The 14,965-nt window shown below is 42.3% G+C and overlaps 1 protein-coding gene across 2 annotated transcripts in view; it reads right to left on the bottom strand.

Annotated features, from left to right (window-relative positions):
- The window catches only part of scube3 (signal peptide, CUB domain, EGF-like 3), a 76,756-nt gene that overhangs the window by 38,381 nt on the left and 23,410 nt on the right, over nt 1-14,965 (bottom strand). For both annotated transcript variants that reach the window (XM_085258533.1, XM_085258535.1), the window contains exon 4: nt 5,359-5,493. In XM_085258533.1, the coding sequence (XP_085114659.1) occupies nt 5,359-5,493 (135 nt within the window). The remainder of the gene's footprint in view (nt 1-5,358; nt 5,494-14,965) is intronic.

The raw sequence follows: 14,965 nt of genomic DNA, 5'->3' as shown, positions 1-14,965 counted from the left end.
AAGAAGGGGCCTAGCGATGGAGCCACCACACTATTAAAGCAACATTCCTTCCTCTTAGATAATGGGCCCTTAAAAGTTTTAATAGGAGGATAAAAATGTCAGCGCATGGAAAGGAGAATGGGAAAAGAGTCGGACTGGGTTGGGCTGAGCCGCAACGCAGAATGGTCAGACAGAGCAACAGGCCAGTGAGCCGGTCAAGGAAGTAACTCTTCCCCACTGACTCTAAGAGCAGCGAGTCCATCCAAGTGCTACTGTTTGGGTTTTCTGATTTTCTGCAGCTCTCAGAGGCCTTGTTGAGGCTTCTTATTTCACTCCCTTTTTTCCAGAGAGGAGCCACTAAAGTCATAAACAAGCAGAAAATGGAAAAAGATAGCAGACATCTGGACTGATATACCTCACTGCTTGAGCGCTTGTTGTACATCTTAATATATTGTGTTTCTAGAGTAAAACAAAGCGTGGAGAGCTACCATGATGAAAAACAAAAAAATAAGAGGAGAAACATAACCTAAAACAGTTACATTTATAGACTTTAGAAGACTAAAATAGACAAGAATGTGCTAGATATGATTAAAGCTCTTGAGAATCTCGATTTCTACTGTAGAAAAAACATATTGAGGAAACCGCGTGTGCGTGCGAGCCTGTAAGCGTACGTCTATTAAGGTATGTGGATGCATTGACACACAGGTGTATTTGCATAATGTATGCATGTGGCACACACATTTGAGAGTGTCGGCCCATCTGTGTCACACACAGTTGTGCAGCACCTGCTGTGGATGTGCCACTCTCCCCTTCACTCCTCCCCCATTCTATCAAGGTCACCTCACTGTGCAGTCCCAAAGGAGCCAGGCGCCCTCCCAGCAGAACAGACAACACAGCAGAGCACATCCAGGCTGCAGGTTTTCTTCGATACGGAGATACAAAAGGCATGAGATACAGTATGTTATTACAAAGCCCAATTCTCTCCAAAATCAAACCAAGAGGCAACTGCAGAAGGCATCTGTCTCTGCAGAGCCTAGTCTGGCCCTCTGGTTAAGCCCATGATAGCCAAATGTTAGTGGAAAAACCCCACTGGCACTCCGCACCAGCGAGCTGGGCTGGCCAGCTTAGAGATGGCCTTCAACAAACCCACGAGGAAAAAGGATGCCCGTCTCAAATGAGGTTCAAAGAATTCGGTGGCAAGGCAGCCAACATTTGCTGAAGCTCAAGCCACTGATGTATATTTGTTAAAGGGTGGGGATGGAAGGGAGGAAGGGCATGGGTCCTGTGAAAGTCTGGACAAATAGCTAAGATGTGGGAAGATAATATAGGAAAGAGGCAGAGGAAGAGAAAGGAACGAACAGGGAAGGAACAGAAAGAAAGACACACACACACACACAAGTGTCCGTATGTCTTCATCTGTGCAGCTCGAAGTCTCTGCTCTACTTCCCTAGAATAGGAAAAGAGCCTGGTTATACGGTTGGGCTGCAGAGCAATGAAGCAGCGACTTTTGCACTTGTAAAAACAGTTCTGCGGCCAATGCACAGACAGGCGGGCAGACCCACTGAGATCCACGAGAGCAATGATGAAAGAACTGTGTCGGCTTCTGCACAATGGGACAACCACTGTTACATAAACATATATTAAAAGCATACAAACTTTCCTTTTACAAAAACAAATGGATGCATAAAGAATTTCTCTTTGCAATCTTAAATAAGAAGCATCGCATCACAGGAACAATGGAAACTGGCCCTTTATCAGCGCATTACTTCATGAAATTAAAATGTGAAACAGCCTGATAAATGGATATTACAGTCCAGGAACTTGGGTTATTTTATCCATTTATGTAAACACAAAAGCAATAAAACAGGGTTCAAGGACTCTGTGCCTCGTTTCAAACTGGAGGAACACTAACTGAGAATATAATATAAATATTACGAACGTGAGCTAATTTATCAGAAAACTCCTTATTGTGTTGCAGTTTTAGCCTGCACATAAGTGCTTCTAAAGTCAACATGCCACAATCTGCATCTAAATGTTAAAAAAGGACATGCCAGGATGTGCCTCTATCGGAATAAAACTGGAAATTATTAACCTGCCTTCCTGTGCATGCAAGTCTGTATGTGTGTGTGACGATTATTGTGTAACTATTTGAATCTGAGAAAGAAAACGTGAGAGAGAGAGAGATTAGCTGCGCAAAGGGAAAAAGCCAAACCGGGAAGCTAATGGAAGCTGTAAACATAGGAAGAGGTTTCCACTGGCAAAGTAAACATTTCATGGACAGAAAAGCTCTACTGTAGACAAAAAAACATCACCAATCAGGTGACTGTGAGATACATTTTTAGAAAAAATTGCTCAGTTATTCTTTCTAATAGGATATAGGAAAATGCCGATTTGATAATCATGTTGGAACATGAAATGGAATGTGTAAACGTGGCCCATATTTCTTTTTTCTTTTTTTTAAATGATCGCTTTTCCATTACAAGATAATTTTTGGATGATACATTTTCTTCTTGAGTGCAAACTCTGCTTGGAGGTAATGCATGTTCATCTGTTTCTGATTTAACACTTTGAAGACTTAAGTGCAACAGTCTATTACAGTCTCCTTCAGCAGTGAAAGGTGACAGTAAAGCCTCGGGGCTCATGTAATCAAATTTTTCGGCGCAATGAGCTTTAGACACTCTGGAACCTAATCATCAGACTACTGAGAACTTTCAAACTCCATGTTGCCGCTCTGCAGCTTTCATGGCATAGTCAACCACATTTATGTCATCACACTGATTGGCAGTGACAAGACGTTGGATTCAGAAGGCTCATTTTCTCTTTCAAAGTTACATCACCCTGCTAACTTGTGTTGGTTCAACTTGCTTCTTGAGCTGCACCGTTTCTAAATCATTTCCTACCAGTGGATGAGTCAACTTTCACATCCCGTGTATCCTGTTTTTTGTATTCAGAACTAAAGATAAATATACTGAATACTCAAAGCACTATACATGACTTGCATAACCAACCATCAGTGTGCACTTAAGGTAATTGCCATACCGGATATTCAGAAATGTATGAGGCTGAAATTATGGATGTGTGGGTTGACTGAGACTGAGATTCCTGAATTCCAATGTGCTGGATCCCATCTCACGCACATACGTCCCTGTCATCCTCCTATATAAAAGAGATAATAAATCAAACGCAGAGCAGTGGAGCCCTCTTGACCTAAATGGCATTCCTATCAACCACTAAGCACCTTGGCTGGCCTTTGAAAAGCTTTATTTCTTGACTGGAAGAAATGTTTGGAGAGAATAAATGAACTGTTACAGCTAGACGATGGAGCCTTCACTTGGTCATAGTTATTCCTGCTGAGGGGGCAGGGGCAGGTCTAATAAGAGACAGACCAGCAGCAGCCTTGTCATTAGCTGAGAGGCTGGCAGACCCCTGCTGCCTAATTGGCACAGGCTCACTGCTAACAAGGGCTCGCTACCAGCAGGGGAAACAGACCGGTAGCAAAAGGCACTGCAGTGTCCAGGTCTGTGCTGTCCTTGGAAAAACTGGTAGAAGTTACCCAGGGAACACCTGACCCATTAATGGAAGAAATGGAAAGCTGATGTCTTTTTAATGAGAACAATAAAGCTCATGAGCAAACTGCACCCCAGGCTTTGCTCTTTAAGAGAAGGGCTGGCTGAATGGATGGAGGGTTGCATTTAAACTGGCTTGGCTGGGTGATTAAATCAGCTTTCATTTTCTCAATCATTTTTTTCCCCCCTGAGCAACGTGTGTAATTTTTCTGTAAACGAGCACGGTGAAATTTGCTGAAATTCTGTGGGGTTCTTGTTCTGTAACAAGGCAAAGTCACTTCCTCACCAATTGCATTTTCATACAGACACATACTGTTGTAATAAGAGCAGTAATAATAAGCAGATGAGTAGCTGCTCTGTCTCTTTGTCTTCCAAAAGCAATGAAACAATGACTAGGCGTCTATCTGATCACTATCGGAAGTTTGTAGATTTATGGCAGCTTTAATCTCTAGATCCAAACGGGTCTCATCTGTAAGCAATAAAGACTATATTAATATTAACAGGGGAGATCGACAGAAACGAGGTGCATTTACAAAAGAAAGAAAGAATAAGCACAAAAGAAAAGAGAGCTGGGCAAGAACGGACTTGCTCACACGTCTGTTTCTGCATCTATATAGTAGTAGGCCTTTGAAACACATGATCCGGCTTTTCACCTCACTCAAAAAACACTACGTTTATGAAATGTAAACACTGACAGTTCACTAGGCCAGACTAAGCTCATAAACCAGACTTCCAAGATCCTCATTTCACCATCCGGGGAAATTAGGAACAGCACAATCTAATGACTCCCAGCAAAGGCAGGCGTCTCACAAGAGACAGAAGAGGGACGAGGAGGTCACCGACCCTGCTGGACGTGTTGTCTGCACCTTCTGGATAAAAGGTGCTGTTGCAAACCATAGGAAACGAGAGAAAAGATCCAACACAGACCCAGCCCAGTTTGGCAGAACTAAGGAATCTCTCAGACAGCTGGATAAATACCCCTGGAATACAGGTATGCGTTTTGTGTAACTACATGCAGCCGAATTGTGCGTCACCCTTTACAGGGGCAGGGTGCTCAACACAGATTATATTCAAGTTGAGTTAGTTCTCTACTTTGGTAGCAGACCCAAGCCGACAGTATCCAAACCAGCTGTTGGGCTGACAGCTAAATCAATGTGTGAGCACTCCCTGTGTTAATCTATCCAAAGATAAAGTCTGGAGGTCAAAAAAACACTCACTGCTGTGAGTTTTACTATAACTGCACGAAGTCTGTTAGCATTTGGATTACTTTGTTTGATACAGAGCTATGGTGTTATAAATGTATGTATGTCCGCAGTGCCCCTGAGTTTGGTAACTAAGCCTCAGAGCTGGTTGGCTCATCTTCTTCTGTCATGTCTCCATCCCACAGGAATGAACACTCTATAAACAAGAGGTGTGTCAGCCCCAGGCTATACCTTTAATTGTTTTCTGTGCTCACAGTCCCCCCCGTAAGCCACTCATGCCACAGATACCTTAAAAAGCTGCGAAGCACTAGATTGGCTCAATTTGAAAGGGTGTGTAAAAAGCAAAAAGTGATTTATCCCTTCTTCTTCTTCCCCCTTCAGACTTTGACTTACCCTTTTTCACTGAGACCTGTCAGGACTGATTCCTTTCTCATGATTAAAAATGCCTCAAATTCACCATCATCGCGTGTCACAAAGAGGCTTAACAACATCCAAAAATAACTTTAAATTTGCATTTAACATGAGGTGTCACCACATATGGTAATATACAACGTTTCACTATTGAACAACATGTTTGTGCATGCGCGCATGCGTGCGTGTGTGTGTGTAACCTTTTGGCCTTTGGATACAGGTATGCTGGTTGTCACTCAGGAGAAAGCCCTCTCTGCAGCGGCACTCATAGCTGCCCATCATGTTGACGCATATCTGCTGACATCCGCCGTTGCCTTCAGAGCACTCATCCACATCTGCCCGGAGACACAAAGCAAAATTAACAAGAGTGCTTTGAGACAGACCAAAAATTACAATGATTAACAACTGTCTCAAGTCATCTGGGAAAATCATTACCCATTTAATAAACAAACTCGAACATGGATGATATGTATGTGAACAACTATTATCTATTTAAGAGTGCAAATGAAAGGTTTCTAAACACATTTTACAGAAATTTCAGATTTTAACTGTATTTTTTTACTGATGAAGAGTCTACAGCCATGCGCCTCATCTGTCCCACATTTTCATTTATCTCCAGGGATTGAAGTAATACTGTCACCCTGTAACTAGCTCTGGCTTATCATAATAGTCATTCAGTGGAAAACGGTTCACAAATATAGCTTTAGTAATTATCCAACTAGTGTCTCTTGCCATACTTGAAGCTCTCTTTCTGTGGCTGTAACTGAACCACAGAAATGCTTTTAGTAAATTGTCAAGAGTAACAATGTAAGAATGGTGATAGTTAGCATTTTATATCTACCATGTTCCCTGCCTTTGTTTACTGTGTTAGAATAAAAGTTTGTAGGTACGTGGTAATCAAAGTATTAGACAAATCTCAATTTTCACCAGATGATAAGGGCGAGGAGGACAAAAACACAAGCACAACATTTAATTCGCCTCAAAAGTCATATGTAGAGAAAGAAAAAAGTTAAGCAATACATTGAGATATACTGGGATTGTGAAGATTGTACCAGTTTTAATGATCTCTACAGATGCAGCACTAGCAGGGCTTAAACAATATATCATATTTTATCTAAGAATTAATTTAAAAATATATAATTTTTAATTAAAACATCTTCATCCTCTCAAAAAACCTGAGGTTATCATTTAAGTGCAAATGTCATACACGAGTTTGTCTTAAGCTGAGGAGTTTGAATCTGTCATAATGGTTATCTGACATTGGAACCACAGCAGACTTGCACTAAAAACCTCCAACTGTGCGGCACTAAGCCGTAAAAATGCACATGCAGCACAATCCCTTGGCAACTGGGAAACCTGATCCACCTGGGCCAGAGTACCTGCTGATGACGAGTGTCTGTCAGCCCCGTGACGGGAGGAATGCAGAGAAAGGGAGGAATGAGGTGGGGGGAGGATGGTGAGGAAAAGAAGAGATGGAAAGAGTAGAGAGCAGGGGGGTTTTTGCATTGGGGGAGGTGAGGAGGAGCTGCACCACAAGGGTATATGAAAGCAAAGCATTTACAAAGGTGTCAGTTTCCCTTTCTTTTCACAAAAAGAAAGGGAAACTGACCACAAGCAGGAGTTACTGACTTTATTTTCATTGGTAATAAATTGTGCTCTTCCAGCTGTTCTTTCTGAATATACAACTCCCATCCAGGCTCATTGTTCTTCTTGACAAAAGAAACAAATGAAAAGTAACACAAATGAAATGACGGTGCTTGTGTGTCATGTTTTGCTGCTTATTTTTGCCTGGAGTGCAGCAGAGCTTTGCTCCTGTCGCCCTCTGTGTGTCTGAGGTGTAGTTGTAGAGATGACACTCCATATTCTTCCTTTCCCTCAGATATGGGGTCCTGGTCCCTTTTTACTGACCACGCTGGAACCTTATCCAGTCCTCTGCTCAATCCATTAAAAATCTGCTGTATATACAAGCCTTTTTTTTAATAAACCGTCATGCGAAACTAATTTACTGTCTATTTGTCCAGTCTGAGAAGGCCTCTGGATTAAGTTTCCTTTCTGGGGAATTCTCAGTACGGGAAGAGCTAGAAATTAAACGTACTTTTCTTTTTTCCTTTATTTCCACTCACAGACTTGGATTCACTGGTGTACAAAAACACAAAGTGGCACCTGACTAGATGGAAACTTCTGGGGTTTATAAGTAGGTCAGTGGCAGGTAGCACTTATAAACCTTGTCAGCTTGCCAAGTGTGCTGTCCTGTCCTCACATTCCATGAGCAAACATGTCTCTTTCCGCTAAAACAAAAAAACAAAAAAACAAAAAAACCAAATGTGTCACATCAGTTAAGACTGATGGTAAAAACATTACTCTGCAACCAGGTGAAGCATCGTTATCTGAAAAACAAACTTTACAAGAAAGTTCACATTTAGGCTTAAACTCAAGAGTAAAAGACGGAGAATTTATGAAAAGCTTGGCGAGGCTTTCATTCAACTGTGTGGCTGCTTGGTGTTGACCTCGTGGTCTCATCTCTTCATCATGAAAGTGGCAGCGACAGAGGGAAGACCTTTGAGCTGACGAAAGCAGCCGGCAACCTACAGCTGCGCCTTTGCAGATAAACTGTTAGCACGTAGCAAAAAAAACTTTCACAACTCACAGAGAAATTTGTCCAAACATATGCAAAAGTCTCTTTTTCTGTTTCTTTCCCTTTCCTCTCTTCCTTCAACACACACACACACACACACACACACCTACCAAAAATTCGGAAATATAAAGGCTACATAAACACAACAGTCCTGGATGCATGAGCAAAATGCCCATGAGATATGCAACCAGTCTCCGAGGACCTGTGGGAATTCTCCTTCCATACCATCAGCGCATCAATGAAGGTTTAATTTCCTGATTCCTTCATCCTTCCAAATGAGGCGTCGTCTGTAGGTAGATCTCTCCTGTTTAAATAGCTCCCATAATTGCCTGTGTTGTGTGCTGGGCAAGGCTGGCGTCCAAAGCAAATATTTCCAAGCGGAAAGGGGTTCTGGCATGGCCAGGCGAAGTGCTCATGTTATTTGGACTTAAAACATTTTTTAAAAATTCTCTAGAGAGGGCAGGAAAAAAAAAGTCTTAATCAAGTTAAAAGGGCTGCCTTCCTTCTGAAAAATGAGACATGTCTCCGCTCCATCCCTCCTTCACTTTAGGAGACGAAGGAGAAAGGAGGGCTCAAACTGAGAGAGATTAAGAGATTGGTTGTGTTTGCGGAGGCCATGTCCGTTGGTTTCTCAGATAGCTCTGCCTGTATATATAACATTTGGCCTTGCACAGAGCTTTAAAGTCGTGTAAACATGTTGGCTAGTGATGGGATTTCCGGCTCTTTTTAGAGATCCAGCTCTTTAGGTTCGGCTCACTAAAAAGAGCCGGCTCTTTCGGCTCCGAACCGGCTCTTCAGGTTGTTTTGTTGCTTTAATTAATTTATTATTAACAATAATATAAAATTATGCACAAAAGGAATTACTAACGTAAAAACAAGTGGTTTTATTTATATATGTTTATATATAAATATATGCGGTGGCCCCTAGAGACAAAACACGTACAAACTCCAAAACACATTTCTAGCATGAACTGAACTTCCAAAGCAGAGCTACTAGATCACTTAAATTACACAATTGAAAGCATGTGTGTATTGTTTGTGTATTTATACACAGGCACTCGTATATATATTCAAATAATTTTAAAAAAAAGTTCATTTACCTGTTATTACCACACACCAAATCCGGTCGTTGGTACTTGGTGGCTTGTGTAGCCACAAGATAACAAAGGCTCAACACTGCGCCCAGCATCCTGGAGCACTTCTGTTGTCTTTTGTACGTGTTTTGAGTTTTTATGTGCTTCTGAGTTTTTAAATGCTTCTGAGTTTTTACGTGCTTCGGAGTTTGTACGTGTTTTTACGTGTTTTGGAGTTTTTACGTGTTTTGGAGTTTGTACGTGTTTTTACGTGTTTTGGAGTTTGTACATGCTTCAGAGTTCGTACGTGATTTGAAGTTTGTATGTGCTTTGTCTCTAGGGGCCACCGTAAATATACTTTTATTTATTCACTCCACATAAAATGTAATAAATAAATCATATAATACAAAAATCAACTATTCACATTTCAAGTTTTAACTATTTAAATTTTCAGCTTTTTCCTTTCACAAATTTAAAGTGAAAAGAACACAAAACACTGCAAACCACAACACAATTAAATATAAATTATAATATGAAAACTAAAAGAACATGCATATTCTCTGTCATATGGACCTGCATGAATAAACTTTCTCAATCCTTTATCATCTGCAACCGAAAATAGTTGTGGATGATTACTATACCTTTCTAATGTTGTTGTCCCTGCCTCTCTTTCTCTCTCTCTGGCTCTGTTCCTGTGCTACTGAGTGTAACTACCGCCCCTCCCCCCTCTGCCCAGCGTAAAGCACAAGGCTCGCGTGCAGAGTGAAGCGGAAAAAAAGTGCGAGAGAGAGGCTGAGAAAAAGAAAAAAGAAAAAACCCACGTGACGGCTCGCGATAAGGAGCCGGCTCGCGTCGTTCACGTCAAAGAGCCGGCTCTAAGAGCCATTTCGTTCGCGAACGACCCATCACTAATGTTGGCTGCTTTACAGAAACCCCTGAACCCCCTTTTTTGAAGAAATACGCTTTTCCTTCTCCGTTTTCTAAAGGTTCAGTGTCTTTTGGAACATTATTGCTGACAAAGACTTTTTTTTTTTATTCTAGCGAGGAGTGTGGAAAAAAAAAATGCTATCTGTGAGGCTGTCCATGTATCCATCCCAGTCCTTGGCCTCTATCTGAATCAAACAGAGCTGGCTCTGTAGTCTAGGAAGACCAGAGACAAGGAGATGAATGGACAGACATTGGCCTCTTTGCACAATTCATTCACAGGAGTCGAGTTGGCTTGCGCTCTTTTAAAAAGGCAGCAAAACAGGGCCATGTGCAGCGATGGGCAGCAACAGCTGGTGGGCTACAGGAGCAGACTTTGCTGCTCTCATAGATGAGCAGAAATCAGCTTGGCTTGACTGAGCATCAGTGGGGAAGGAGTGGCACATCCACAGCCAGCTTCAATTAAAACAAGATCCCTTCTCATTTCAAACAGGATTACAGGATTTCCTATTTTTCTATGTTGCTTCTGGACTTCAGTGGCACAGCGCATTCATAAACCCACTTGACTTAGCAGTGACCATGACGCCAGTATTGAACATATCTGAGAGGACAAACTGAAGGCGCAGATGCTGAAGCTGCACACATTCAGCAGTACTCCAGCACCTGTCAGCTGAGTTTTTCTAAATTGATATAATGCAGGAAGTCCTGATCTTTCATCTGCAGAGCACACAATCTCTTAAATCACCAGAAATGTGTTTGACCATGACAGGGTGGAAGCCTTAAACGCTTATAGCGCTGAGCAATTTATTAGTTCCAGCTCTTCCTGTCCTCCCGACGCACTGTTTCAATACAGCTAACTGATTCACATCTGCTAAGCAAACATGAATTAATTCCGTTAACTATAGCATTTCATTCTTAAATCAGCAGCAAGGTTTGATTTTTTTATGCCATTACATAAACAACGCTAATAAAGCAATGATTAAATTCAGAAACGTTTTGACTTCACCCGTCTCCCAGGTAACCATTGTTGCAAACAAAGCACAGACTTAGATTTCAGATCCAATCACCCGCCGAGCTATTTCCTAAATGAAAATCTATGAGCTAAGCTCATGCTTAACAGTGTTCGTCTGCTCCTCCAAAACAAGTCTGGAAGTATTTTAAAAAGAAAACCTCAGGATAAATGTTTGGATGGACACTGCTATGTCAAGGAGACAAGAGGCCCTGCCATGATGGCTCCCAGTCTGCTGCATGCTTACATCCCTAAGACCAATCACAGGCTTGAGTTTCCCCCCAGAGCCCTGCCAGTGGGCTCAGCTGGAATTGTTCATTTCATGGTGGATGGGACTGAACAATCCTGAGAATGGAGAGAGAGAGAGAGAGAGAGAGAGAGAGAGAGAGAGAGAGAGAGAGAGTGGGCGATAGCTAATTCACCAATCTCACATCTATCCTTTAGCTCATCACTCCAGCTCCTCTGAGCTATGGAGAGACTCTCTCGTCCCAGCCCTTATCTGTCTGTTTCACAACAAAAGCAAAGTGACTTCTCGCTGGGGAGAAAGCTGGATATTTGCATCTGCAGCAAGAAGTCAAGAAGGGTTAGTGCTAAGCACAAGAAGTATCCGTATGGTCCTGAACGCCCCCTGGGTTTCATGACTGAGGGGTTAAACGGATAATCATTGCCCTGACTCATTTCTACACATTCAGGAGTTAAAAGTGGTAGTAAACCCAAGCTAGTGTCGAGTATTTTATGTCAGTGTCAGGGGTTTGGAGGTTATCCTCACTGCACTGGAAGAGTGGTCAATGCACTTAAGGAAAGCATTTAATAGGCTGCAATGCAAATCTGCGTGAAGGTCTTTGATGACCACCTTTTTCCATCAGAACCTGGTCAATAATACATCAGTCTGAAACCTCCCGTTTCATTAGCTTTCCTTGCAGCATGATCCCAAAGGATTACATAGATGGGGATGTGGTTCAGCCAGGAGACGACTCAGACACTTTTGTTTGATGGAAATGCTTCCTGTCATCTATGAAAGCAGGAGAAAACAACATCGCTACACAATTACAGCCTTTAGCAAAACACTAAACAGTGTTAAATGACACGACCTTTCCTCAGTTGCTACTTCAAAAGGGTCCTTCAAAAGCTCTTTTCAAGGCTGTAATGACATTGCTTTTGTGTTACAGTTCAAGCTACGTCTTTGGGGAAGGTTAAAGTAAAAGGGAATTCATTTCCCTACAGATTGCCCGAGGAATTGAGCTCTGCCAAATCAATACAAATCAAATCAGTGTTGGTCAATAAAAATCAAAGGAACATAGCATGCTAAGCTGTGTGTGGGGAGTATGTGGAGCTGGACAAAAAAAAAAAAAAAATCAATTCTACAGAAAGAAGGATGGACATGTTCTGGACTGACGGAACAGGATGATGAGTAAAAGCAAATAACACGATGACAAACACTTATCCTTTGCAGTTTGATGGTGCTCTGTCAAACATTTGTAATGTCTATTTCAAGCCTGCCTTTGTTTCTCCCAGTGAGTCACACTCGGGATGCATGTGACTGTGGCATGCCTACTCTTGGGAGCAATAGAAATATCATTATTTGGGTGTATTAGCTCCGGAGAGAAGTGAAACGTTATCATTTGTGGTTTTAAGGAAGGGGTATTTATGCTGATACACATGGCATTATGCTTCTCGAGAGAGTTTAATGAACTAGCAAAGATAAGAGTGCATTTTGGTTTCTGTAGGACCTTAACCAAAACACATAAGTCATAAATGTGGGGACGCTGGTGCTACAGTGGGGAACTAATAGCGGTCCTCCATCTGGTTTTCATTGTAAAGAGGATGTGTGTTTTGGATTAAATTGACACCGATTCCTCTGTTTTTCCTCAGACTCAAGAAATCCTTTACAGCCTTGCCATGAAAGAGGTGCAGTGATTAAAAAGCACCCCTCCCTCACCTCTGAGAGATAATAGCCGTGACAGTTATAAAAGATGTAATCGAGTTCTTATATGCTTCACTTACTCTCCCTGTGATTTTTGAGAAGGTACAATAGCTCCCTCTGAGGTAAATTATACAAGAGTGGCATCTCACTCAGGACGCTGTGATATCGCATCGCTTCCACCTTGCTGATTTTCTGACATCTTTGTGGGGTTAGGGCAGACGAGGGAGACCTCAGAAACCAGAGCGTCCCCAGTGAGGCACACAAGGCAGTGTTCTGCTTCATGCTCCGCTGCCTTCTGCCACCGCCCAATGTCATTATGCTGCCAACACATCCAATTACAAGGAGCTCTGTGGCATGTGCGCCAGAGAGCAAACAAAGAAGACGCTGACAGGGATGCATGTGCGCTTGCCTAACCGGTGTCCCTGAGGTGACACTCGCACAAACACTCACACACACACACCATTGCCTACTGACTGCAGAAGAACCTTAGAGACCTGAAATCTCCTGTGGGAGTTTAAAGTGCACTGTAACCATGGGAAGAAAAACAAAAACATCAAATCAAATCGCTGGAGCTTTGTGGAGGAATAGCATGAGGTGAATCCAAAGGGAGCACCTTAAAGATCTCAGACTCTAAACTCACGGTGAACTTTTGAGGATCAGGTGAGTGTCTCCTCCACTGTGGCCTCGGGCACATCTGGTCTATAAGGGCTCTGAGGCTCTGACCTCGTCTGGGAACCAGCTGCTTAGGCTCTCCATTCCAGGGCCAAGGGGACTAATCTTTTCTCAGGGGCCAAAAAGGAGCTTAAACCTGGAAGAGGAAGCTGGGGGCCTTAAGATGAAACCTCCGCTATTCCTCTTCCTCTCCTCTCTCTGTTTGTGCTGAGGATTATTCCCTTAGCAGAGCAGAGCACGGGTATTAGAATGAATTAAATTCTCCAGAAAAAGCAGTCTCTAGAGCACTTTAAGGTCTCAAGACAAGAGCCGAGATTTGCAATTGACAGCTGCATATACACAATTCAGTCCGTCTTCAAACCCTCTTGGCTATGTTGAGATCAAAAAAATATATTTATTCATTTAATAATTGATAGATCGTTCAAAGAAATGCAAGAGAATTTCTGATACAAATCTCAAGCTTTTCAAAGAAGTCTTTGCCCACTTTCAAACGGGTCACTTGCGAGAAAAAACAAAAATAAAACATGGCAGCAGAATAAAGCAACAGAATAATAAAAAAAAAGGAAACTTGAAAGCTCTCTCTGTGTTTGATCGTGTGTGTTTCACTATGACAAATTATATCAAAGGGATCGATGGACGCAATTCCGTTTGATGCGCCAGCAGCAGCCACACAAACAATGTATCGCAATTACACACCTGCACGCAAGGCACACCAAATGATCCACGCACAACTGAATGCCATTACTAAATGGTTTGGAAAATAACCCGGCTTTACATGATAAATACAAGCGCACGGGTGATAAAGAGGCAGAGAGCGAGAGAGAAAGAGAGACGGTAAGACTGAAGGAAAGAGAGGAGGGCATCGTCAAGTCAGGACAGGTTAATTATCGATCTAAAGATGGGAGTGTTTTCCATTCCATTGTAGCTTAATCCCAGCATTACATGCAGTTCATCAAGTAAATGTGGGGCTGATTCGAGCATGATGCCTTTCGTGCCCGCATGCAGAGTCTCTTTCACAGCAAATCGTTAGGTGCTGATAAGTTTTTCTGCCATCGCTTCATCTGAATGTGAATTCTGCTGTGATAGTCACATCTAACTTTACTCCACAACAAAATCACAGCAGCTCACAGGACTAGCTGGCTTTCAGCATCAAGTGAAATGCATCATGCTGAGGCTGTAACCAAGATGGAGATGATTTCTTAGGAGCAGCGAGGTCTCACTTTGGGATTTCAAATCAAAACAAAAGGAGCGAAGGATGAGTGGATGGGGTAAAAGGAGCGAGAGGAAAGGAGGGAATGGAGGTGGATGTGTGATGTCTATGTTTAGCAGCTCCAGCTGCAGAAAGAAAACTATGTTTTCCTTTATTTCATAACCTTTTAAATGTAATACATTCTCAGTGAGGCCAACATGACTGGCACTTTGGTGAAATATGAAACCATGGGAAAACATGTCGGCTGACGGCTCACTCAGAGCTCGCAGCTCACGGTCGAACTCTTCATAAATTCTCTCCTTTTCATCAGAGATATTATAAATAAGGGCTGCATTTTCCTTTTGTGAAAGCACATGTGGA

The sequence above is a fragment of the Mchenga conophoros genome, linkage group LG20 (genome assembly GCF_057382185.1).
Source record: "Mchenga conophoros isolate Kocher_MC1m ecotype Shallow Benthic linkage group LG20, M_conophoros_male_GT1.1, whole genome shotgun sequence".
Classification (NCBI taxonomy): domain Eukaryota; kingdom Metazoa; phylum Chordata; class Actinopteri; order Cichliformes; family Cichlidae; genus Mchenga; species Mchenga conophoros.
This window is presented reverse-complemented; position numbering and strand designations above follow the sequence as displayed.